The 24984-nt window shown below is 42.5% G+C and overlaps 1 protein-coding gene across 1 annotated transcript in view; it reads left to right on the forward strand.

Moving 5' to 3' along the window:
* Positions 1–266: 266 nt before the first annotated feature.
* Positions 267–24984, forward strand: part of SLC9A4 (solute carrier family 9 member A4) — a 29064-nt gene continuing 4346 nt past the window's right edge. The window contains exons 1-10 of the mRNA XM_079972616.1: positions 267–1069; positions 2258–2721; positions 5194–5453; positions 10062–10279; positions 11811–12013; positions 12309–12395; positions 14084–14154; positions 15468–15629; positions 19794–19890; positions 22463–22594. Coding sequence (XP_079828742.1) covers positions 823–1069; positions 2258–2721; positions 5194–5453; positions 10062–10279; positions 11811–12013; positions 12309–12395; positions 14084–14154; positions 15468–15629; positions 19794–19890; positions 22463–22594 — 1941 coding nt within the window. The 5' untranslated portion in view covers positions 267–822. The remainder of the gene's footprint in view (positions 1070–2257; positions 2722–5193; positions 5454–10061; positions 10280–11810; positions 12014–12308; positions 12396–14083; positions 14155–15467; positions 15630–19793; positions 19891–22462; positions 22595–24984) is intronic.

Below are 24984 nucleotides of genomic sequence, written 5' to 3' on the forward strand. Positions count from 1 at the left end.
CGGGGCGAAGCGAGCATCCCAGGGGGCTGGGCGGCAATGTCACCCCCCTCAGGGATGACACCTGGGGCGGCCCACACTCACTGCACCCCCTTCCTCCGCCAGTGCACATGATTGTTGTTTCCACTGTGTCACTGCATGGTTAAACCTCAGCTCTGGGTTTGAGACTCATCAGTGTGCAGTAAATATGACAGCAGATAACTGTGCGTCAGTAGAGACACTGCAATATTGATTTCAGTACCTGGCTAGTTGCTACAGGTAACCTGCTCCTCACATACAGTCATAATCTCACCTTGCTGAGTTTTACAGGGTTGGGCACCTGGTATCAAAGGCTGGCTTCAGTTCTGGCTAGTAACCACTAGATGTCTCTAGCATAGTAGTTGACACAGTTACATATGAGAACTCGTTTAGTACAAGGTCATAAATGTTTCAGCTCAGGTAAGTAGAGGAGGAGGAGGAGGACAACCTGTGGAGCAGTCTCGTGTCTTCTGGTTCCCAGGGTCTGAGTGAGTCCATCACACCAGCTCATTACCTTCTCAACTGACAAAAAGCTGTGTTACTTTCCTCGCAAATGGAGTGAGAGACTACAGTTGCCAGCAGCGGGTTGCAGAAGTTTGAAAAGTCCTGGGCTTTACAGGTGAACCTTACTTTCCAGTCAACATCTGAAGAAGATTGTTAATTCTGGACTACTAAAGCATCCGGACACGACATAGGCATATTGCTGGAGCCAACTGAAGCACCCAGGACTAAAATGGGCATTTCATAAATGTGCAATATAGTTGCCACACACTTTTTCAAACAGGAGACAGAGTTTTGCTCCTCGCCATGGGGATTCAGAGATTTGTGTGCCTGAGCTGGCTGGTATTTCTCTCAGTCCCAGAGAGTTCTGTTGCCACGTTGTATTTGAAATTGCCTCACAGGAATTCGAGCTCGTTGCAGGAGGCTGACCCATTTGACACTACAGAATCGGGGCGAGACGAGAGGTTGCATGTTTTCACTGTGGATTATGAATACGTCCAAATACCATATGAGGTCACCCTTTGGATACTCCTGGCTTCCCTTGCAAAAATAGGTGAGTGAAAATTCCTTTGGGAATTCCAGATGGGAGCTTAATTTTGGACGTGGTGATTCGTTTATTGCAAATAAGTCTCTGGCAACAGGTTTTGCAATTGTTTTTAAACTTGTCATGGGCACAGCAAAAAAAATATATGTTAATGCAGAGCATCCAACTCACAATATAAGCCTCTGGGGAGCTCCTTTACTATATTTTCTACAAATAGAGAAGCAATCCACCAATAAAATTACCATCAAAATCCCACATAAAATTTGTCATCAAGCAAACAACTGAGGTGCTTGCAAACAGGAGCTTATCATTGCAAATGCAACATTTAGATGCCACAAATGAGTTGATGGCAACAGGTTTTTTGATTTAAACTCATTGGATTTCTCTTCAGAAAGCATGAGTTAAGTGGGAGGGGGATGCAGGATTGCATTTTGATGTGAACAACCTTGTGTGGATGCTGTGGAAAGGCTTCATGCATGAGGAGCACTGTTGCTACCATAAACAGAGATTCGGTAGCATCCTTAGTGAGATGGGTTTGGTCACTGACATCCGCAGTGTTTATTCCTGGTGATGTGTGATGGTGGTAGGAACTAATACATTTGTTGTTTTAAGTGGATGATTCTGTTGTGCTTATACCCCAGCCTGGGATCAGTTTCAATGAAGCAGGCTTTAGAAATACTTTGAACAAATAAAAAAAGCACTTCTAAATTCCACAGATACCAGTGAGCGAGTTCAGCGAGTGCTTAAATTTGACTTGACTCTGTTGAAACAATTCTGGGCATTGTAACCACATTTTGGTTGCTCAGAAATGGTGAAGGCTTTGCACTTAGCCAAGATATGAGATGAGGAATAGCTGTAGGATTTCTTTTTCACACTCTTATCTTTATTCTTGTGTTTTGTTTTGTAAATATTTTTTATTTTATTTAAGCACTGATGGAAGGAAGTCATATTTTAGTTTAAAAATTGTTATAAGTATAAGTCAAGGTGGTGGGTGGGAAAGGGGGAAATATTTGGTTTGATCTGTGATTTTTTAAAAATATTTCTCTATTTTTATTTTTTTACTCTTCTTTTTCCATATTTTCTGCATTTTTTGGTATTTGGAAAATTAATAATTTTTTTTATAAAAAATGATTTTTTATAAAAACCCAACACTGCTGTGATTATTTCCCTGTTGTTGTTGCTTTATTCTTATTCAAGGATTCCATCTCTACCATAAACTGCCACACTTTATGCCAGAAAGTTGCCTGCACATTGCCATGGGAGTCTTGGTTGGCGGAATTATTTTTGCCACTGATCATAAATCCCCCCCAGTCATGACCACAAGCATTTATTTCCTGTATCTGCTCCCGCCCATTATCCTGGAGGGAGGCTATTTTATGCCTACTCGTCCCTTTTTCGAAAACTTTGGGTCCATTCTCTGGTGGTCTTCCATGGGGTCTCTCATCAACGCCTTCGGCATTGGAGTCTCTCTTTACGGGATCTGCCGCATCGCAGCCTTCGGCCTTGAGGACGTCAACCTACTTGACAGCCTGCTGTTTGGCAGCATAATCTCGGCTGTGGATCCTACAGCTGTCTTGGCCGTGTTTGAGGAGATGTCTGTAAACGAGCAGCTTTACATGATGATCTTCGGAGAGTCTTTGCTGAACGATGGGATCACTGTGGTAAGTACATTGCAACGCTTGTAGAAATGGGAAATTTTGGGGGCGGGGCGGGAGGCTACATAATTTAATTTTAATGAGTTTATCCTGTCGTTCCTCTAAGGCGGTCAGGGAAGAAGGGGTGTGTCAGATGCTGTTGTGGTTGCTCGAGAGTAACCAGGCAGGACTCCGACCTGTTTTTTACAGATTTTATTTTGGTACAAGTGAAGAGCGTCATAAGTTCATGTTTGGCTCAATTGCTAGCAGAACCCGGGAGTGGTCTGTTCTTGTACCTCCCCCAACATAAAAGTTTCGTCATCCCAGCCTTTTCTGCCCCTCCCTGCGCCTCAAACTACTGCGCAGGATGGGCGACAGCAAGGGCATGCCTCCCTCCTCTCCGGCTTGCTCAAGCGCAGTGTTAAGGATCTTTCTAGCATCCTCTAGTCCTTGCACCTCTTCTCCACTGGAGGCTTTCCTCTTCGGCAGAAGAGGAACTGCTTGGCAAGATTTTCGGAGGCTCCCTGTAACACAATTCCCCCTCTATCTCTCACCTCTGCGCCAATGGCAGTTCCCTGACGGGGTGCCAAATCATGGGGGCCGAGCTCTTCACCCACTCTCTTGCAGCTGCTACAAGCTACCAGCTGCTACAAGCTGCTACAGGCTGGCAGTGGCAGTCATGGCTAGACAACAAGATGCTTCCTCCTGGCCCAAGCTGTAGCTTCTCAGGACAAGTGTCGGCTCACCCTGAGCTTGGCGGTAGTGGCACTGCCGGGGAAAATAGGGACATTCCAGGATGAAATCAGAAGCTGGGATAGCTTTCATAATTCCGGAACTGTCCCTGGAAAATCAGAACATTTGAAGGGTATTTTATTCATTCATTCATTTATTGATTGATTTTATATACCACCCTATGCTTGGAGGTCTCAAGGCGTTTCACAGGAAAGATCACAACATATAAAACCAAAATAAAAATAATAACCCATAACACCCCCCCCAAAAGAGCCACATTTTAAAAAGGTATAGGATGTCCATCAGGTCAACCATAGACCTGGTTAAAAAGGAATGTTTTTGCCTGGTGCCTAAAGGTGTACAGTGGTACCTCTGGTTAAGTACTTAATTCGTTCTGGAGGTCCGTTCTTAACTTGAAACCGTTCTTAACCTGAAGCACCACTTTAGCTAATGGGGCCTCCTGCTGCTGCCGCACCGATGGAGCACGATTTCTGTTCTCATCCTGAAGCAAAGTTCTTAACCTGAAGCACTATTTCTGGGTTAGCGGAGTCTGTAACCTGAAGAGTATGTAACCCGAGGTGCCAGGCGAACTTCCTTGGGGAGAGCATTCCATAGATGGGGAGCCACTGCAGAGAAGGCCCGTTCTTGTGTTGTCACCCTCCAAACCTCTCGAGGAGGGGGCACATGAAGGAGGGCTTCAGAAGATGATCTCAGGGTCCGGGTAGGTTCATATGGAAAGAGGCAGTCCTTAAGGGTATGAGTTTGCCTGGCCACATTGTGTGATGGTCAGTGCCTGTGCGGTTTGTTCCAAAGTCACTGTGAATGAGGCTGCCTAGGCCTGTGCACACCATGCATTTAATGCACCCCCCCCCCCCCAAGAATCCTGGAAATTTATGAAGAAATCAAAAAGATGTTTAAACTATCTTTCAGTAAAAAACCAGAGGCATTCCTTTAGGTATAATCACAAACGATATTCCCGACAATCAAAGAAAAGTATTCCTTTATGCAACGACAGCTTCCAGGATGCTTATAGCAAAAAATTGGAAAGGGAGAAAAATTCCATCAATGAAAGAATGGCAAATTAAATATTGTGAATATATAAATCTGGCAAGACTCACAGCTTTCATAAGGGAACAATCAGACCAGAAATTATTAAAAGAATGGTGATGTGCTACAGAGTATATGAAAAAACATTGTTCTGGAGTAAGCATATCGGTACGTAATGAATGATGCCTTACAGGATTAAAGAAAAAGAAAAATGGTGTAAAAAAGTACAAAGATGGAAGTAATCTACATTAGACACAACAATACACTAAGAGTAAAATTTTTGAGGTCTTAGAACAAAGGAAGGAAGTCAATATGTGTATATGTATGTAATGACTAGATTAGAATGATGATATGGTTTTATTTGTAGATTTATGCTTTTTTGTTTTCTTTTTTCTTCTTTTTTCTTTTTTTGTATGTTCTGTTTTTCTTTCTTGTTTGTATAGTATTATTTTGGATTCAATGTTTGTAACTTTTGTTATGATTTTGCATTGAAAATAAAAATATTAAAAAAGAAAGAATCCTGGGAACTTTAGTTTGTTTAAGGTGCTGGGAATTGGGGTTCTGTGTGGGTGTAAATGACAGTTCCCAGGATTCTTGGGGGGTGAGGAGGAGTTTGCTTTAAGTGGGTTTGAATGTGTGGTATGTACAGGTGACGATGGTAATATTCATCTTTGAATAACCATATGAACCTGTTTTGTTTTGCTTTGTTTCCCCACTCAGGTCTTATACAACATCCTCATTGACTTTACCCGCATGCATAAATATGAAGAGATTGAACCTGTGGACATTCTGGCTGGATTTGCTCGCTTTTTTGTCGTGAGTCTCGGCGGGCTGCTCTTCGGCGTTGCCTTTGGGTTTGTGGCAGCCTTCATGACTCGCTTCACGCAGAACATTTCTGCCATCGAACCTCTCCTGGTCTTCATGTTCAGCTATCTGTCATACTTAGCTGCAGAAACACTGTACATTTCTGGCATCTTGGCGTAAGTACGGCAGCAAGTTCTGTTTATTTCTACACCAGCCACCATTGGCTCAAAACGATTCCCATCTCCCATCTTTTATACTCTTAGCTAATTGACTCAAGTGATAAGAAACAGTGTTCAAATAACAAGGGTGCTTAAGGAAGTATGCAATAAGCAATATAAACAGCAGTTCTGCTATAATTTTTTGCTGGTATTTAAGAACAATGAGCTCAGCACATCATACTGCTTTATATGTTTGCTAAGTGCTGTAGATGCTAGTACACTTCTGGGGCATATTTTCAAAATGGGTTGATTTTTATTGCCAATGTAGATTTAATTTGGCACTCCATGAACCCAAGTTACCGTAAACAATTTTTTGAAATGCTGCGGAATTCTAAAGAGTATTTTGAATTGCACATTCAACGATGGACCTACAACAAATAGTTCAGGTTTTTAACCAACCTGCCATTAGGGTTGCAGAAAACATTTCAATTTTGTTCACTTTTTAATGTGAAAATGCCTGATTTGCAGTTTATTGGTTTTTTTTAAAAAAAATTATTAACTTTCTTTTGTATTTTAACAAACATCTCATATCAATAACATACATGTTACAAATCTTCATCCCCATTCCTTCTGGGCTTCCCCCAGCTCCCATTTCTGGTTTGTTACCCCCTTATCATATACTGCTGTTTCAACCAATCCACCATATCGTTTCTTCTTTATTTTAAATGTCCTATATATAAAAAAGTGTGTATGTTTATTTAAATCCTACCATCAAGTCAATGTTCTTTTTTTGTTTTGTTTCTGCAAATATAATTTAAAAGGTTTCCACTCTTTTTCAAAGTCACTGTTGTCCTTTTCTCATAGTCTATCTGACAAATTTGCCATTTCTGGGTAGTTCATCAATTTCTCTTGCCATTGTTGTTTTGCTAGAATTTCTCATTAGAAGAAGCTACTAGAAAACTATGTTAAAAATAGCAGTCTCCCAAAGATAACAGAGGAACAAAGGAGGATTTTAAATGTAGAAATATTATCCCAAGAAATTATAGAAGCAATAAAGAAAGCAAAGGGAGGGAAGTCTCCAGGGCCAGATGGAATAACAGCCAAATACTATAAAAAACTGAGTGACCAGCTTGTGAACCCTTTGAGGGAAATGATGGATAAAGTTTTAAAAACAGGTGAAGTCCCAGAAACATGGAAAGAGGCCTACATAACCTTGATACTAAAACAAGATGCAGATGTAACATTCGTGAAGAATTATAGGCCTATATCATTATTAAATAATGATTATAAATTATTTGCATTTGTTTTAGCAAACAGATTGAAAATTTTTAAAAAGATTTTATCCATCATGATCAATCTGGATTCCTTCCAGGTAGACAAATTAAAGATAACATTAGAATTGTATTAAATATAAGAGAATACCTAGAAGTGAGAAATGAGAAGAAAGTAGCGCTGATGTTTATAGATGCAGAGAAAGCATTTGACAATATTTCTTGGGACTTCATGAAGAAAGCGATGGAAGAAATGGGATTTGGAACAAATTTTAATGGGGGATACAGGCTGTTTACTCGGTACAAAATGCAAAAATAATTGTCAGTCGGGTGGTAACAAATAGATGTAACATTCAGAAAGGAACAAGACAAGGATGTCCGTTATCACCGCTGTTGTTTATTCTGGTACTGGAAGTACTGACAAGGAAAGTAAGAGAAAATAAAGAAATATTGGGAATAAAAGTAAAAAGAAGTGAGCATAAATTGAAAGCCTTTGCGGAAGATCTGGCAATCACTGTGGAAGATCCGAAAATCTCCCTCCCAAAAGTAATGAACATAATACAAGAGTTTGGACAAGTGGCAGGATTTAAATTAAACAAAAATAAGACCAAATTGCTATTAAAAAACCGTAAAGAACATGAGAGGAAAGAAGTAACAGAAATGATAGGAATAGAAGCATATAAAAAGGTAAAATATTTGGGTGTATGGATAACAGCAAAAAACATAAACATATATAAGGACAATTATGAAAAACTGTGGCATGAGGTAAAAAAAATCGCTGCAATAAAAATGAATGTACTTCCAAGGATGTTATTCCTCTTTCAAACAATTCCAGTAATAACAGGGAATGCATGCTTCAAAGAGTGGAAAAGAGAGATTTCAAGATTTATCTGGAGTGGGAAAAGGTCAAGGATAAAAATATAAGATTCTTACAGATGTGAAATAAAGAGGCGGATTCTCACTTCCATATTTAGAATTACACTATGAAGCTGCATCCCTAACATGGATCTGAGATTGGATCAAGTTAGATAAGGAGGAAATAACGGAACTGGAAGGACATGACAATAGGTTTGGATGGCATGCCTACCTATGGTATGGAAAAGCAAAAATACCTAAAGGGTTTCATAACCATATTGTAATGGGTTAAGGGGCTGCTTGTGCGTAAATGGTTGAGTTCTCAACTCATGCAATCAGTTTCTAAACTCTCCCAGTCCGCGGAGCCATGGGTGCATGGCTACCTCAATCGCTGGCAGAATCCGTCAGTGGGCGCTTCCGGAATTTACGCCAACATAAGAGTTCCTTAACGGAAACTCTCCTTCTGGATTCTCTGCGTGACAGTTTCCTGCGCGGAGTAGGCGTCCCCAGCGGAGGTCCTGAGACCTCTCCGCTGTTCTCACTGGAAGTATCTTGGAGCCCTCCCTCCGACTGAGTTTCTGCGGGAACTCTCTCTCTCCTCCTGCTGGTTCCTTCCTCAGCATCCGAGGGTCTCCTAGCCTCCTTGAGCCCTTCCACCACCTGACTCTCCGATGGCAGTTCCCTGACACATATAATAAGGAAATCATTGTTTAAAGTGTGGGAAAAAATATAAAGAACTATTAGAACCTAAGGCCCTTTGGTCGTTATCACCTATTGGTGCACTATTACTTAAAACACTGGAAAGAAAGGGAGAATGGCCAACATATAGAGAAGTATTGGTAGAATAGGAGGGGAAACTAAAACTGAAAGAATATGAAGAAATTAAAGAACATCTTCAAAGCTGGTTGCACCACAGACAACTAAAGGATGTTTTTAAAGAGAACAATAAAAGAGGTTTTTCATATTCGGTTTCCAAATTCCAAAAGGAAGTGATAGAAGAAAACTCTAAATTGTTAAAAAAGGCATATAATATCCTTTTGGAATGGGAAACCAAGGATGAAGAAGTAAAGTCAGTGGTGATGAAATGAGCACAAGATATAGGTCACAATATACAATTCGAAGACTGGATAAAATTGTGGAAAGTAAATTTGAAATTTACGGATTATATATTGTTGAGAGAGAAATATATGTAGATGATGTATAGATGGTATGTATCACTGGTCAAACTAGCAAAAATGTACAAAAATGAACAGAAGAAGTGTCAGAGGTGTGAAGCTGAAGGTACTTTTTACCATATGTGGTGGAATTGTAAAAATGTAAAAACATATTGGGATTTGCAGTTTATTGAACTAATGCACAGACTGAAACATAATTGTATCTTAGCAGGAGAAAACGAATGAATGTTTATTATCATGGCCAAACAGCCAGCATACTAAAACCAGAATTAGGGGGAAATACGCATTAAAATGATATATTAGGGGAAATTGCCTGCAAAAATGTGTAGATTGGTCAAAACTGTATACAAAAATGTGGGGGTTTGGGGGGGCGGTGTCATACTTAAATGCTGACAAATTCTTGTGAGAAATTGTTGCAGAAGTTTTGAGAAGTGACTTGAAGGTCGGAAATAGGAAAATGTTTGAGTACTGGAACTGACAGGTCTGTCCATCTTGATGTGCCGCGCCTTCCTTTCAGGTGCTATAAGCTGTAATTAGCTGAAGCAGGGCTGTAAAAGCCACTTCCAGGGATGCGGGTGGCGCTGTGGGTTAAACCACAGAGCCTAGGACTTGCCGATCAGAGGGTCAGCGGTTCAAATCCCTGCGACAGGGTGAGCTCCCGTTGCTCAGTCCCTGCTCCTGCCCACCTAGCAGTTCGAAAGCATGTCAAAGTGCAAGTAGATAAAAAGGTACCGCTCCGGTGGGAAGGTAAATGGCGTTTCTGTGTGCTGCTCTGGTTCACCAGAAGTGGCTTAGTCATGCTGGCCACATGACCCGGAAGCTGTACGCCGGCTCCCTCGGCCAATAAAGCGAGATGAGCGCCGCAACCCCAGAGTTGGTCACGACTGGACCTAATGGCCTTTACCTTTAAAAGCCACTTCCAGGTAGTGTAGAGCCTGGGGGTTCCTTCCAGATGTTGCTGGATCCCTACCCTCACCAGCCCCAGCCAGCATGGCCAATGGTCAGGGCTGATGAGAGTCGAAGTCCCCCTGTATCTGGGAGGAAATGAGTTCCTCATCCATGACGGATAAACAATACTGAGCCAAATGACCACAAAAGACGTCTCGAGGTGATTGTGGGAATAATCATCCCTTCAGTGGGAAAGATGTTTTCTTTCTTTCTTTCTTTCTTTCTTTCTTTCTTTCTTTCCTTCCTTCCTTCCTTCCTTCCTTCCTTCCTTCCTTCCTTCCTTCCTTCCTTCCTTCCTTCTTCCCTTCTTCCCTTCTTTCTTTTTTACCTTTGCTGTTTCCAACGGCTCATACTTCCTTCCCTTTGTGAGCCAACAGGATAACAGCATGCGCAGTGACCATGAAGAAATACGTGGACGCCAACGTTTCCCAGAATTCCTACACGACAATAAAATACTTCATGAAAATGCTGAGCAGCGTCAGCGAGACCCTGATCTTTGTGTTCATGGGAGTGTCTACGGTCAGGCGGAACCACGAGTGGAACTGGGCTTTTGTTTGCTTCACGCTGGTCTTCTGTGTGGTTTGGCGGGCACTAAGTAAGAAACAAATGCTTTAATAATCGAACTAAACCAGGTGGATGAAAGGCCTTGCGTCACTGAAAGCATCGTTCAGTGCAGAGAAAGGCTAGGAAGTTCAGAGCTAACTGGTATAACCAGTTTAGCAAAGACTTTTCCGCAGGTGTGTTGTGTTCGACGGGTCAGGTCACTTCATACAAAACTGAACTTTGCTGAGAGAAAGAATTACTTATAGAAGAGCAACCCTAGATATATTGTTGAAGGAAATTATACCACAAGCATAATTACTTTTCATCGTCATTCAGGCAACCATTTGCATATAAGCCATTTACTGATAAATTTTAAAAAATCTTAGCAATTTTGACATTTTTTAAAAGCACTTCCAGGGAGGCTGGGTAGGATCATATTTACTTATTTATATCCTACCTTTATATCCAACCTTAATTAGCATTAAAACATGTCAAATTCTAGCAGTATAGGTGGTTTAGAAGGTTGTGTTTCTCCCTCACAAGATAAAATGATGATCATCTGTTGATGATAACAGGCCTTTTCATCTTTTATTTGAACATGTTAAGGATGGAAGGAGTGAGATTGCATGTGCCATCCCTGCTCCTCCCCTCCACACATTTATTTGGAAATTCAGAACAGAGCCTGTGGGTGTACAGTTGCATGGATATCTAGGGAACCCTGAAGCAGAAGGATTTGCAGTTGTACACCAAGACACCCCCCCCCCTTCTGATCTCCAAACAAACACATAGAGGTCAGGATAGAAGACCATATGGCCTCATTTCCCCAGGAGGGACAGTGTGCGTCAACATCTCCCCATTGTTCTAAAAATGTGCAGGAAAGACTGTCATGTATTTCCATTTTTGGTAACTACTTTTTCATACCCCCCCCTCCCAATTTCTTTCTTCTCCATGCTTAATACAATTTTATATCATCTCAATATCAGGGTTGTTGAAGTGACAATCTCTTGTTAATTCTTTTAGAGATTTATTTTCCACTGTTTATAAATAAAACGGCCAATCTCTCAATATAGGAGAACTACATGCCAGTCTACACATGTAAATACCTGTACTGTACATGTAAATGCTGGTTGTGTATGCATTCCATACTGATTTATCCTCAACCTCCAATCATGATGCCCAGTGTTCTTCAAGATCCCTAGCTATCTCACAGGACTACAATTCTCAGAGTATGCGATGTGTGTGGATTTAATCGGGCGCAAGTTTATGTATCAGTCTTCCCCAGTGTGGTGGCTCCCAGATGTTGTTGCATCATTCAAGACCCTGGGCTGTGCTAGCAAGGGCTGGTGGGAGTTGTAGTCCATCAACATCTGGAGAGCTCTACATTGGTGGAGGCTGTTATTGACAATATTATAGAGATGTTTTGAACATGGACTTCCTACATTTCAGCTGTTACAATGCAATAGAACACACTGTGGTTTGGGGGCAGTGTGTATGAAAGCACAAGTTTGCATCCTAGTTTGGTGGAAGTTTCCATTCCGTTACTTCTCTTTGTTAGTTTTGATTTTTTTTTCTTCATTCCTTAGGTGTGCTTTTCTTGTTCTGCATCATCAACAAGTTCCGGACTCACAGATTCACTCTTAAAGATCAACTCATTATCATCTACAGTGGCTTGCGAGGGGCCAGCAGTTTCTCCCTGGCATTCTTGCTCTCTGCATCTCTCTTTCCTAGAAAGAAGATGTTTATAACGTCTACTATTGTGGTTACATATTTCACTGTCTTCATCCAGGTAAGAAGATGAGTTACCTACCATATCATGGTATTAGTGCTGAAAGGGCTGTCTCTAAGGAGGTGTGGAGCTCAGGCCAACTCAAACTGTGTTGAGACCTTCACTTCCTCATCCCCCTGCCTTTGGCGAGAGAAGGGACGCTTTCACTCTTCCTTCACATGACAGTCCAGATGGGAAGAGAGGTGCTGTCCAATTTGGCAGTCTCAGTTCAATGAAGATTAAGCATGCTTCACAATTTCACGGGGAAATGAATATTGTATCAAAAGTTAACTCGCTTTCTTTGTTCCAAATGAAGGGAATCACCATTAGACCACTTGTCAAGTACCTGGACGTTAAGAAGACCAATAAAAAAGAGTCTGTCAATGAGGAAATTCACATACGAGTAAGATGGAGTTTTAAATTTATCTTAAAAATTATAATTTTAATTGAATGTCAGGGAACTATTTGTCCATGGTCTGTTCTGTCTGGGAGTGGGTTCTGAGTCCTAGGTAGAGATATTTCACATTGCCTCCTTCCAATTGATCCTTTTTAAATGGGAGATACAGGGGTGGTATTACGCAGAGTAAACCTGCTGAATTTAATTGACCTTACTTAGTCGTGTTGCTTGATTCCAATGGGTCTACTCTGATGGAAACTTAGTTGATTATTACCTCAGGATTCAAACCTGGGAGCCTGCATGCCGTCTAAGCATGTGCTCTGCTACTGTTATAAGCCTTCCACCTTAAAATGTGTTGGACCTTAATAACCTGGGGAAGAGTCATAGCTCAGGTGTGAAGCATGCAGAAGGTCATGGGTTCAACCCCAATTTTCAAGTAGGGCTGTTTGTGTTAAAGCTGCAGTCCTATGCATGGGATTAAGCTCCATTGAGCCCCATGTTAGGGATGGGGCTTCAATTCTATTCAGTTCACATTAATAGGCAAATCTACCTATTTTTCAGTTTTTGAAACCAGCTATGAACCGAAACATAGCCACCTTCTGAAATTTCCACTTCTCCCAATTTTGGAATGCAGTTCTCCAGCCAAGCAATGTGTACAAGGATGAATATTTTAGGGTTAACATGCACTAAAATGCACATAGTGGTGAAAATAAAAAAAGCAAAGATGCATTGTAGCTGGGCAAATTGCTTTGTAAAAATGTGTACAGTGGTACCTCGGGTTACATACGCTTCAGGTTACATATGCTTCAGGTTACACACTCCGCTAACCCAGAAATAGTGCTTCAGGTTAAGAACTTTGTTTCAGGGTAAGAACACAAATCGGGCTCTGGCGGCGTAGAGGCAGCAGGAGGCCCCATTAGCTAAAGTGGTGCGTCAGGTTAAGAACAGTTTCAGGTTAAGAATGGACCTCCGGAATGAATTAAGTACTTAACCTGAGGTACCACTGTATAGTAATCAAATTCTCAAACAAAATACGTATGGTAGGAGAAATTAGCACTCAAATGGTGGTGAATTTTCACAATGACTTCTTAAAGAAAACACTTGTAAACAGATGTCGAAATGTGGAGAGCTGGAGTTAAGACTGGGAAACTAGGAAACTGAGAGAAACTGAAATGGACACATTCACCCATCTCTACTCCTACGTAATTACATATACCTAGCTATGACATTTGTTAGATTAGGAAGTGGAATTATTTTTATCGCCACCTGGGACAATTAGAATCAGTCTTCTGACATCTTCTGTCAGGATGGCATAACTTGATGCTTGAAGAATCCTGCCTTTGGGCAGAAGAACTTTCTGGTAGTGTTATTCTTAATGGTGGTGCTGTCTTAGTTCTGTGCCATAGCTCAGTGGTAAGCACCTGTTTTGAATGCAGAATGCCCTAGGTTAAATCCTTGGCCTCTCAAGGAAGGGCCAAGATGTTCCCTGACTGAAACCCAGGAGAGCCACTTCCAGTCAGTGTGGACAGTACAGAGCTTAGATGAGCCAATGGTCTGGCTCAGTTTTTTTTTGTATTCTAGATTATGGCTGTTCAAAATTGTGTTGTCATCTTCTTTGCACATAAACATTGTTACAGCAGCAATGGCTTTAAAACGTTGTTCACACCTTTCTCCAACTTCCTGTATGTCTGCAGCTGATGGACCATTTAAAGGCGGGAATTGAAGATATATGCGGACATTGGAGTCATTATCAACTGAGAGACAAGTAAGATTGTGTCTGCCACGGTCAGGTAAAAGAAAATAACTGAAAATGTTACTCTAATAATAGTAAAATGGACCAGACTGAAAATACTCTACGGTTGTTGACTTCCACTTCTTTGTGTTCTCTTTGGCTTCGCATTATAAGTCTGAGAGCCAGGTGTTTTACTTACTTCTCATTGAATTTATTACAGTCATACCTCATGTTACGTCTGCTTCATGTTACGTTCTTTCAGGTTACGTCCCGCAGTGACCCGGAAGTACCGGAAAGGGTTACTTCCGGGTTTCGCCGCTCGTGCATGCGCATGCGCAGAAGCACAAAATGACATCGTGTGCATGCGCAGAAGCAGCGAATCGCAACGTGTGCAGATGCGCTGCTGCGGGTTGCGCTCTTTTCATGTTGCGAATGGGTCTCATTTGGAACCAGAGATACTACTGTACCGAGGTGCTGTGTTTAGCCCTATTCGCACAACTAGTGCACAACTGGGTCCCCTGCTTCTGGCTTGCATGTGTTCATCTGAGCTTTTTTTTGTTTAAAAGAGGAAATGGGGACTGGGGATAAAAATACCACATACATCAGTGGTAGCATGGTGAATTCGGAAATGTTAAGAAAAGTGTGTGTGGCATAGGCGCACAATGTATGTGAGTGTGTCCCTTGCAAATCCCATCCATTGTTTATAGGCTTTTTCCAGAGCACCTTCAGTACATCACATCTTGACCATTTGCTTATGGTTTAGTGGTGTATTTGCCAAGATAGCAAATGGTAGCAGTGGCGCTAACAGATTAAGTGTGCATAGCATTGCAACCTCAGTCTCTCTGTTCCCTGCTAAAAGAAAAGTGTAAGCAATGCTGATTGGAGCTAAGGCAGCCTGTATTTACCACTATTGGGTTGTTCTTTCTCCAAATTGTCCATTATTTACATAAACTTTTTATTGGTACCTTTTGAAATGCTGATGGACACAACAGACTCAAATGAACAGATCATTTAGAACTTTGCTGTGGTACATTATGACTTTAAGCAGAGCTATTCCTCTTATGCCTTATTAGAACACTCTCTTTCTACAAAGCAAATCAGAATTTCCCTTTCCCTTTACAGCCATGAATGCTTTCACCCTCTCTCTCCCATTACTGTAACTTGTCCTTGTCTTATCAGTTCAACACAGTGTCTTTGTTGAACTGCACCTCTTTGCTGTTTGATGTCTGGTCCTTAAGAAGCTCAAGAAGATGCCTTAGGCTTGTCCATTATTTAATTCTTGAGTGATGATCGAAATAATGTTTTGCTGTTGTTGTTGTTGTTGTTGTTGCTGTTGCTCTTACCAGATTTAAGAAATTTGACAACAGAGTCCTCAAGAAGATTTTGTTACACAAGCACCAACCTAAATCCAGCATTGTCTCCCTGTACAAGAAACTGGAAATAAAACAAGTCATTGAGATGGTAGAGCGTGGAGAGGTGAAGCCACCTTCTTCCAAATCATCATCTTTGTGAGTATCTTCTTGCAGCTCAGATAAGTGGCACTGGCAGAGGAAGAGGAGTGCGGGGGGAGCACACCACTCCTGGCAGCGCTGTCCTGGTGGGGTGCCATCACGGCTGCCCCCCATGCCTGGCACCATGCCCCTGCAGGCAGTGTGCCACGCCCCTGGGGGCGGCACACCACACCACGCCTCCAGGATGCACACCACACCCCTTCAGGCAACGCAGCACACCCCTGGGACGCGCACCAGCCCCACCCCTGCCTGCTCTCCACCCCCCAGTGCTGGAGCATGAAGCTCCGCCACTGATCAGTGGGATATGGACACGTACTTGAAAATAAGGATTGAGAGTAAGTTAGTCACACTAAAGCCCCACTAAAATTAATGTGAAAAGCCTGAGACAACTAACTTAAGCACTGCTGATTTCAATGAGACCTGAGGGCAACTTATTTTCTTTGGATCCAAACTCATTACTTTGTGATTCTGTGATACATATAAAACGCAACTGAGATTATGTAGGAGCCAGATTTGATTTTGTCCAGTCACCCCTTGGTGTATGGTGGCTTCCTGTTTATATTACTATCTTGTGTTAAGGAATAAATACAAATAATGAAACCTGATGTTTTGGACTACAATTCCCATGAGCCCCATGTCGACTGGAGCTGATGGGAGTTGTAGTCCAAAACACCTGGAAGGAACCAGGTGGATGAAGCCTGACTTACCAGATGCTGGAATACAATCACAGTAAGAGTAGAACATTAGGAGAAAGTTACAGCCTGCTTTTAAAGAAATCAAGGATGTTACCTCTGAAGCCATTTTTCTCCATGCAACTATAATACCTGCACTAACCTTACTATTTAAATACAAAATGTAATAAACAAGCAAAGGCTCTCAATAAAATAAACATTTTTATTGAGTGGTTAACAGGTCTCCTTTGCTTTACCTGAAAACAGGTAAACAGGTAAGTTGAAGCGCAAATGTAAAAGGAAGTGGGTTTATTAAACAGAAAGTTTCCTGCTTCTCCCTGAAGCAGATATGCTTACCATTATCAAGTTGCTTGGTTAATAGCTAACTTCATGAAAAGAGTTTTCCATTTTTATATTTGAGTTCTAGATGTATGACCAATTGCTTTCATAATGTTTGTGGAGTTGCTCATTGTTCACCTGAAACTAAGGTTATTTTAATTGAAACATCTAGAGAACTAGATTAGCACACAATTATTTCTTCTACGCACAAGTAGTCCTAACTCTGGACTAAGCCTGGAACAGATTTGCAGCGATATAGTTAACTAGACAATCCTCACCGTATCCTACAGCATTTCCCAAGATCGTGGCATTTAGAAAAAGTGTCAGTGACAATAATTGCTATTGGGTGTATCCAGTACTTTGTGGTTGTTGTAAAAATGAGGCGTCAAAACTCGTATCTTGATAAAAGTGCTGTGGGTGCCAGCACAAAAAAGAAAAGAAGAGGCTATTGTGCAGTGCACCAGTGATCACAACACGAAAAACACTGAATGTATCTGTGATCTCTGATTTTACAGTGTACATTACAAAAGAATTTGAGCTCAAGGACAGTTAGAACTGCTCTTGCTGTACAGAGATGTCATGATGTGTGAACTGTCCCCTAGAGTAGAGCTGTTTTTGCATGGTGGTGCATCTGTAAGGATTGAGTACCTATTTCTGCAAGTGATAGCTGTCGTGATTCAGCTCCAGTTACATTTGGGGAGTTTTCTAAGATTTGTTGACTGGTGATCTTGGCACATCTGTGCGAGTATCATATGACTTGAAAGTGCACAAGGCTCAAGCTAAGCCAACGGGGGAGAAAGGTGAGCTATAAAGAAAAGAGACAAAAGATATTAACATAAAGTCGATATTGCAATGTGTTTTGCAACTTGCGGTGATTTGCTTTCATCCAACTGCTCTCACATAAGAAACTGGCCACATGACTCAAAGGCGTTGCTACCACATTTTGGAGGAAATAGGGATAGGGTGGGTCAGAATGGCAAGGGAACTTAAACCAGCATTAAGGAATAAGCTGTTACAGTGGTACCTTGGTTCTCAAACTTAATCCGTTCCGGAAGTCTGTTCCAAAACCAAAGCGTTCCAAAACCAAGGTGTTCTTTCCCATAGAAAGTAATGCCAAATGGATTAATCCGTTCCAGACTTTTAAAAACAACCCCTAAAGCAGCAATTTAACATGAATTTTACTATCTAACGAGACCATTGGTCCATAAAATGAAAGCAATAAATAATGTACAGTGGTACCTCGGGTTGCAAATGCTTTGGGTTATGCGTTTTCAGGTTGCGGACTGCGGGAAACTTGGAAGTACCGGAATGGGTTACTTCCGGGTTTCGCCGCTCACACATGCGCAGAAGCACCAAATTGCGTTACACATGTGTGCAGATGCAGCGCTGCAGGTTACGAATGTTGTGGGTTATAGATGTGCCTCTTTCGTGGATTACGTCCGCAACCCGAGGTTCCATTGTACTGCAGTCACACAACCAATCAATCAGTTGCTGAACTGGGTTCCACACAGTCACCAAAACAAAAAGAGAGAGCTGCAAAAACTGAAGCACAAAATAGACACTCAAAACGGAAGCGTGGCACTCAAATCGGAAGCGTAGCACTCAAAATGGAGCACATTTGGCATCCGAAAAAAGTTCGCAAACCGGAACACTTACTTCTGGGTTTGCAGTGTTTGGGTTCCAAGTTGTTTGAGTACCAAGCTGTTTGAGAACCAAGGTACCACTGTACTAGGTTCAGGGTGAAGCAATTTCCAAGAGCAGCAGCAGCAACAACAACAACAACCTCCTTCCCTTCCTTGTCCCCAGCCTTGGAATGCTGGTTGGTATGTGTGCATTCCAATGCAATGGCATGAGCCAGAAAAAAAAAAAACAAAACAGAAAAATGGGGTTGCCATGCAGAGATGATTGCTGCAATGACATGTGATCTCCAGTATGCAGATGGTTACTGCAGCTTCCAGACAGTTGAAGCGACATGAGAAGAGTTCTGTAGAGACTGACCCCATCATGATTTTAAAGATAGGAATATACAGGAGGTTGCTTAATACTGAGTCAGACCTGCTGGTCCATCAAGCTAAGCATGACCTACCTGGACCGGCAGCAGATCACCAGGGTTTCAGGCCGGGGATGGCCACCTGTCATGGATGCTTTAGCTGAGATTCCTGCTTTGCAGGGGTTGGACTAGATGACCCTTGGGTCCCTTCCAGTTCTACAGTTCTTTGATTCTGTACTTAGCTAGTGGTGTCAGGGATTAAACCGGGGACTTTTCGCTTGCAAAGTTTATCTTTTACTCCTCAGCTACCGCCCAGTGGCTTACAGACAATCTGTAAATGTCCTTGTGATAAGATCCTTGGTAGCTCCCAGAATGGGAGAAGCACCCTTTTCCTGGAGACACCCTAGGATCTGAATCTGAATTCCTAAAAGAACTGGAAGATGCTTTTATTTGGATTAGCTCCTAACAGGCAGAGCCACACAGCTATAGGGTAGTTGGAATTATAGTACAGTGGTACCTCGGGTTACGAACTTAATTCATTCTGGAGATCCGTTCTTAACCCAGAACCATTCTTAACCTGAGGCGCACTTTCGTAATGGGGCCTCCTGCTGATGCCGCGTGATTTCCGTTCTCATCCTGGGGCAAAGTTCACAACCCGAGGTACTACTTCCGGGTTAGCAGAGTTTGTAACCTGAAGTGTTTGTAACCCAAGGTACCACTGTATTATGTTTTATAGTTTTGAAGATTTTTTTTTAATTGAATAAGTTCAACTAACTTTAGTTCTTCATTACTCAACTTCTGTCAGTTTTCGACAAAGCGACGCTTTCTATGTAGGTCCAAGACTAGAGATTTTATGTGGATTTCTTAACTTTTCTTTTTTACAATTGTTTTAACTTGCTTTCCTTTTGGACTTGCGGATTGAAATGCCAAAGGCAATAAAATAACATGAATGTACGCTTACTCATTCATGCGCACATTCACACTACAAAGAGATGGCTTGCTTCTTTGATTTATGAGTGATCCTTTGCTATCGCTTCTTGGCAAAACAGCCCAAGCGTAACTAATACATGCCAATATTAGTGTGTACATACAACCACTATGCAGGACTAACCGTTGGCCCTTTGACTTAGTCATTCTATTGTTTGCTTTCCTTCTCTGCAGGAGGTTTAGAAATCGAAGGATGCAGAGACTTTCGCCTGCAGAGGTGGATTCCATACAGAATATACTGGCTCACAATCTGTATCAAGTGAGGCAAAGGGTCCGTTTCTCTTTCTGGTAGCGTGCTTCATATCTATAGAACAAAAGATCATGTTTGCACAGTCTCTGAAGCCTTAGCAACGGTCAGCGAGAGCAGAAATGTTAGCGTTACTGGTTGCAGCTGAGCCACGGGACAACATTATGGAAAATATAGATTCAAACCCGCAGTTAATACATAGTTAAACAGTGGAATTCTCTACTTCAGGATGCAGTGATGGTCTCCAATGTGGATGGCTTTAAAAGGGGATTAGACAAATTCACAGAAGGTTAGATACAGTGGTTTAGTATCTATGATAGCCATGTTGTTGGAAATCCCAAGTGGAGGGAAAACGGTTGCACTCAGGTTTTAATTTTTGGCTTTCCATAGGCATCTGGTTGGCCGCTATGAGAACTGGAATGCTATTTGGGCCTTTGGCCTGATCCTGCACCCATCTTATGGTCCTATGTACTTGTTTTGTGTGTTTGTGTTTCGCTAAGGCGATGGTGTTTCCCGCAAATTCGATATCTGCACTCACTGGGCTGTTTCCCCAAAATACAAAAGAAAAGAAACCCCTGTCCTTTCCTTTGCGAATATTTGCTTTTGATTGCCACTACACTGCCAGATAGCAGGAGACTCCCGAGACTGGCACCAGGGGGCAGACATCCCTTGCTTTAACAACACAAATAGTACAAGTGTCTCTCTGGTTGTTTCTAAACAAGGGGGTAATCGTCTTAATCTGTCGCAGCACAAGCCAGCAAAGGCTCCTGTGGCACTCTGTAGACTAGCAAATTTATTATAGCAAAAGCTTCCATGGACTAAAGACTATCTTTGCAAAACAATTTCCAGAGGGATAGTTGCAGTAGTCTGTTGTGGCAAAACAGCAAGGAATCTTGCGACATCTTGAAGACAAACAGTTTTGTATTTTAATATCACAAGCTTTCACGGATTAGTGGGCAGTAATTCATGAATGTATATGCCACCGTAAATACAGCACCACAAGACTCCATTGTTGCTTTCTTAAATCTAGAGTTGCTTAATACTGTTGTTACATAACCGTAGCTCCTTTAGGCAGGGGTGGGAAATCTCAGGCCTAGGGACCAAATCATAGAATTGTAGAGTTGGATAGAACCCAAAATGTGGCCTTTCTGCCCGGCCCGCAAGACTCTTCCCCAATTATGGCCTTCCCCCAGACCACAACACTTCACTGGCCCATAGCTGTCAACTTACAGATTTGAAAATAAGGGACCAGCAGCCTTGAAAATAAGGGACCAGCAGCCAAAATAAGGGACCTGCAGCCTCACCTGTTCCAGGCACTCCAGTCTTCCTGTCCTCCTGCAGTCTGGTCAAACTCATGCTGGGTAGCTTCGAGAACACTGTCCAACCAACTTTGTAACCAGAGGGTCAACTGAATAGAATCTGAATCACATGCACCACAAGGCCTATGCAGCCTCAACTTAAGATGGCTCCCCGGCCTGGCTTTGCACTGCAAAGTTTGCAGCAGCACGTGCAACAAAATGGCATCCAGCATTCAAAAAACCCCTCAGCTTGCATTAACTAGCCACACACAAGGCATGCAAGCTCCACCCCACTCCCAGTTGTTCTTAGACTCCTTATTGGGTGAGCAACACAGCCAAGCAACACAGTTGGAGCCTCCCTCCTCCCTGGCTGGCAGGGAGGGAGGGAGAGGAGCTGCTTCCTTTGAAATTTAAGGGACATCATTTAAGGAACATTTAAGGGACATCCATCAATAAGGGACAGCAGCGGGACATGGCGCTGGAATAAAGGACTGTCCCTTCAAATAAGGGACACTTGACAGCTATGCACTGGCCCTCCTCTGTTTCCCCCCTCAGGTACTTTTGACTGGTTTGTGTCCTTGAGTATGGAGAGATTGCATGTAGCTCTCACTTCTGCATAGCTGGAATGCACTGTAAAAAAATGTCAGAGTCACATTTGTCATTCTGTTCACTTGTTGTTGTTCTCTGTCCTCACCCACCACGGCCACGTAGACTCCAAACATTTGTCCACAAGCAAAATGGTCTTCAGGCTAAAACATTGTTCCTACCCACGGCATACAGACTATGTTAAAATAATAATAATAATAATAATAATAATAATAATAATAATAATAATAATAATAATTTGTACCCCACCCATCTGGCTGGGTTACCCCAGCCTCTCTGGCAGCTTCCAACAAAGACCAAAAATACACTAAAATGTCACACATTAAAAACTTCCCTAAACTGTGCTGCCTTCAGATGTCTTCTGAATGTCAGGTAGTTGATTATCTCTTTGACATCTGATGGGAGGGCGTTCCACAGGGCGGGTGCCACTACCGAGAAGGCCCTCTGCCTGGTTCCCTGTAGCTTTGCTTCTCACAATGAGGAAACCGCCAGAAGGCCCTTGGCACTGGACCTCAGCATCCGGGCAGAACGATGGGGGTGGAGAAGCTCCTTCAAAAAATGTACATTGTTTGATCCATGTTGGTGGAAATGAAGGCAGGATCAAGTGCGTTGACTTGGGTCAAAACCCAAAAGCCACCTGCTCTAGAAAATCACACAGAAAGAATATCAAGTTGTAATTTCCTTGTTTTCAGACGCTGTCGTACAACAGGTACAGCCTTGCCGCAGACGCAAATGAGGAGCAAGCCAAAGAAATCCTCATTCGGCGCCAGCAGAGCCTGAGGCAAACCGTGAGGAAAGGATACAGCCTTCCATGGGGAGGGCAGGTACGTCTTACACAAGAGGTGGTATTGGTGTGGAATCGAGGTTTGCAAATAGCTGCGTCCCAGGCACTCTCTTCCTCCCTAAGAGTATCTATTGTTTTACAAAGGTGCATACACAACAAACAGCAATAGCCATGTGCCACAGTCTCCATGTGGGCTAGACAGCCATAAGAAAAGAGTGTGAAAGCTAGAAACACAGCTGCTCAGGAAAGTAAAACAGTAAAAAAGGTAGTTGCCAAGTTTTGTTGTTTAAATAGAGATGTGAGCAGGTGCCAGTAGACAGTGGCGTAGCATGGGTTGTCAGCACCCAGGGCAAGGCAAGTAATTTGCACCCCCTAACCCGTGGATTTGCGCCCCCTAACCCTAACCCCCAGATGTTGCGCCTGGTGCGGCCGGCCCCCCCTGCACCCCCCACGCTACGCCACTGCCAGTAGATAGTCCTCCTTGACATTTGTTTCCCCAAGCTGGAGGCATTGGTTATTGCCAAAAATCTATCTGCTGTATCTGATTTAGGATAGTCCAATTTGCTTCCTTTATTTGCAAGTAAAAAGGTAAAGGGACCCCTGACTGTTAGGTCCAGTCGCGGACGACTCTGGGTTGCGGCGCTCATCTCTCTTTACTGGCTGAGGGAGCCAGCGTACATGTGTCCAGCACGACTAAGCCACTTCTGGCAAACCAGAGCAGTGCACGGAAATACCGTTTATCTTCCCGCCAGAGCGGTACCTATTTATCTACTTGCACTTTGATGTGCTTTCGAACTGCTAGGTTCGCAGGAGCAGGGGCCGAGCAATGGGAGCTCACCCCATCATGGGGATTCGAACCACCGACCTTCTGATCGGCAAGTCCTAGGCTCCGTGGTGCAAGTATCTGCTTTAATTACAGGTTCCAAATATTTTGACATATGAGTACTTCACTCAACCCAGTTTTACAGTGGGGTTAGTAGACTAGAGCTGTGGTATAAGTTACGTGTGACATGTATACTTGCTTATTTTGCCCACAGTTGTGCTGGCCAGATTTTTCAAGCATAACAAACAAAATGAGCATCAGTCTGAGTGAGCCTTAGGCTTGTAGAACCCTCCTTCCCTCCCTCCTAATGCATGCTGTAAGGGATTGAAACATGCACTCTCACTTTAAAATAAAAGCTGCAGTTTCCTGTTATGTTTGAGCCAGGAAAACAGTGGTTTATTCTGATGCTGGTTTGTTAAAACAAGCCATGGCCGTCCCTGGGTCAGCTCAAACTACCAACCTTCTGATTAACAGCAAGACACACTGATCCATTGTGCCACTGGGACCTTCTCATTGTGCACATTCACCAGGCCTCATGCACATAAGCTTTCCACAAAGAGGGAATTATGCACATTTCTTGGTCAATATGCATAATCTCCAGCAGACCTTGGGGAATGTCCATGTATCAACTGAATTTTATGTGTTCTCCAGTTATTATGCATAATCCCAAACAGGCCTTGGGGAATGTGCATATCTCCACTTTATCTTGTACATCCTCCAGCCATTATGTATAATTCCCCAAAGGGCCTAGGGCAATGTGCATATCTTGACTGCAATCTGTACTGTACATACTCCAGGCAATACAGTAGGCATTTTTCTCAGGGCAGTATGCATAGTTTCTAAGAATCACCCACCCACACCCACACCCCTTTTAAGTTCATAAGAGTGTAATCTGTGCTCCCTGGGCTTCTTCCCACAGCCTATTCTCATATGGCCCACAATATGGCTTCTGCTAAGCAGCAGAAAAAAAGGGGGGGGGGCCTCCAGATAAAGTGGTTTTCTGCCCTCCAGCCATTTCACCACTCCCAGCTCTTCTTCATTTAGCTGAGCAGCATAAAGTGAACTGGAATGACAGAAAAGTTTAAACCTCCCCACACCACCACCACCACCACACACACACACAAGTTTAATAGTGGCAACACTGGGTCCATCAAATTTGCAGTATTGAAAATATTATGGGAAATCTGTCTCTGATTCTGAAACAAAGTCCAGTTTTGAAACCTTAATGCTGTATCTGTGTAGTCAAATGGAATTTATTTAGAGGAAAAACCATCCTTGCCTGTAAAGTTGCCATGACCAAGGTAAGATATTGTAGAGGCCTTTTTGGAAATGTTTAGGTTATTCAGTGTTCACTGGTTGTGAACTGCAACAAGGTACAATCATTTGCCATTCCTTAGGAAGCTTCTTCTCTACCTTTGCCTCTCTTCATGAAGATGTAACTTAGAGAATTTCCACTTTTCAATCCTTTCATCTGCTACAGACAAGTTACTTCCCATTCCTGTCTTCTCTTCTTGGAGGTCCCACTAATTATTTGCCCTGATTTCATTAAACCACAGCTATATTCCAACCTTCGAAAAGTTACTTCCCACAGGAAGCATTATTCTAAA

This window comes from Podarcis cretensis, assembly GCF_951804945.1.
Source record: "Podarcis cretensis genome assembly, chromosome: 4".
In the NCBI taxonomy this organism is placed as follows: domain Eukaryota; kingdom Metazoa; phylum Chordata; class Lepidosauria; order Squamata; family Lacertidae; genus Podarcis; species Podarcis cretensis.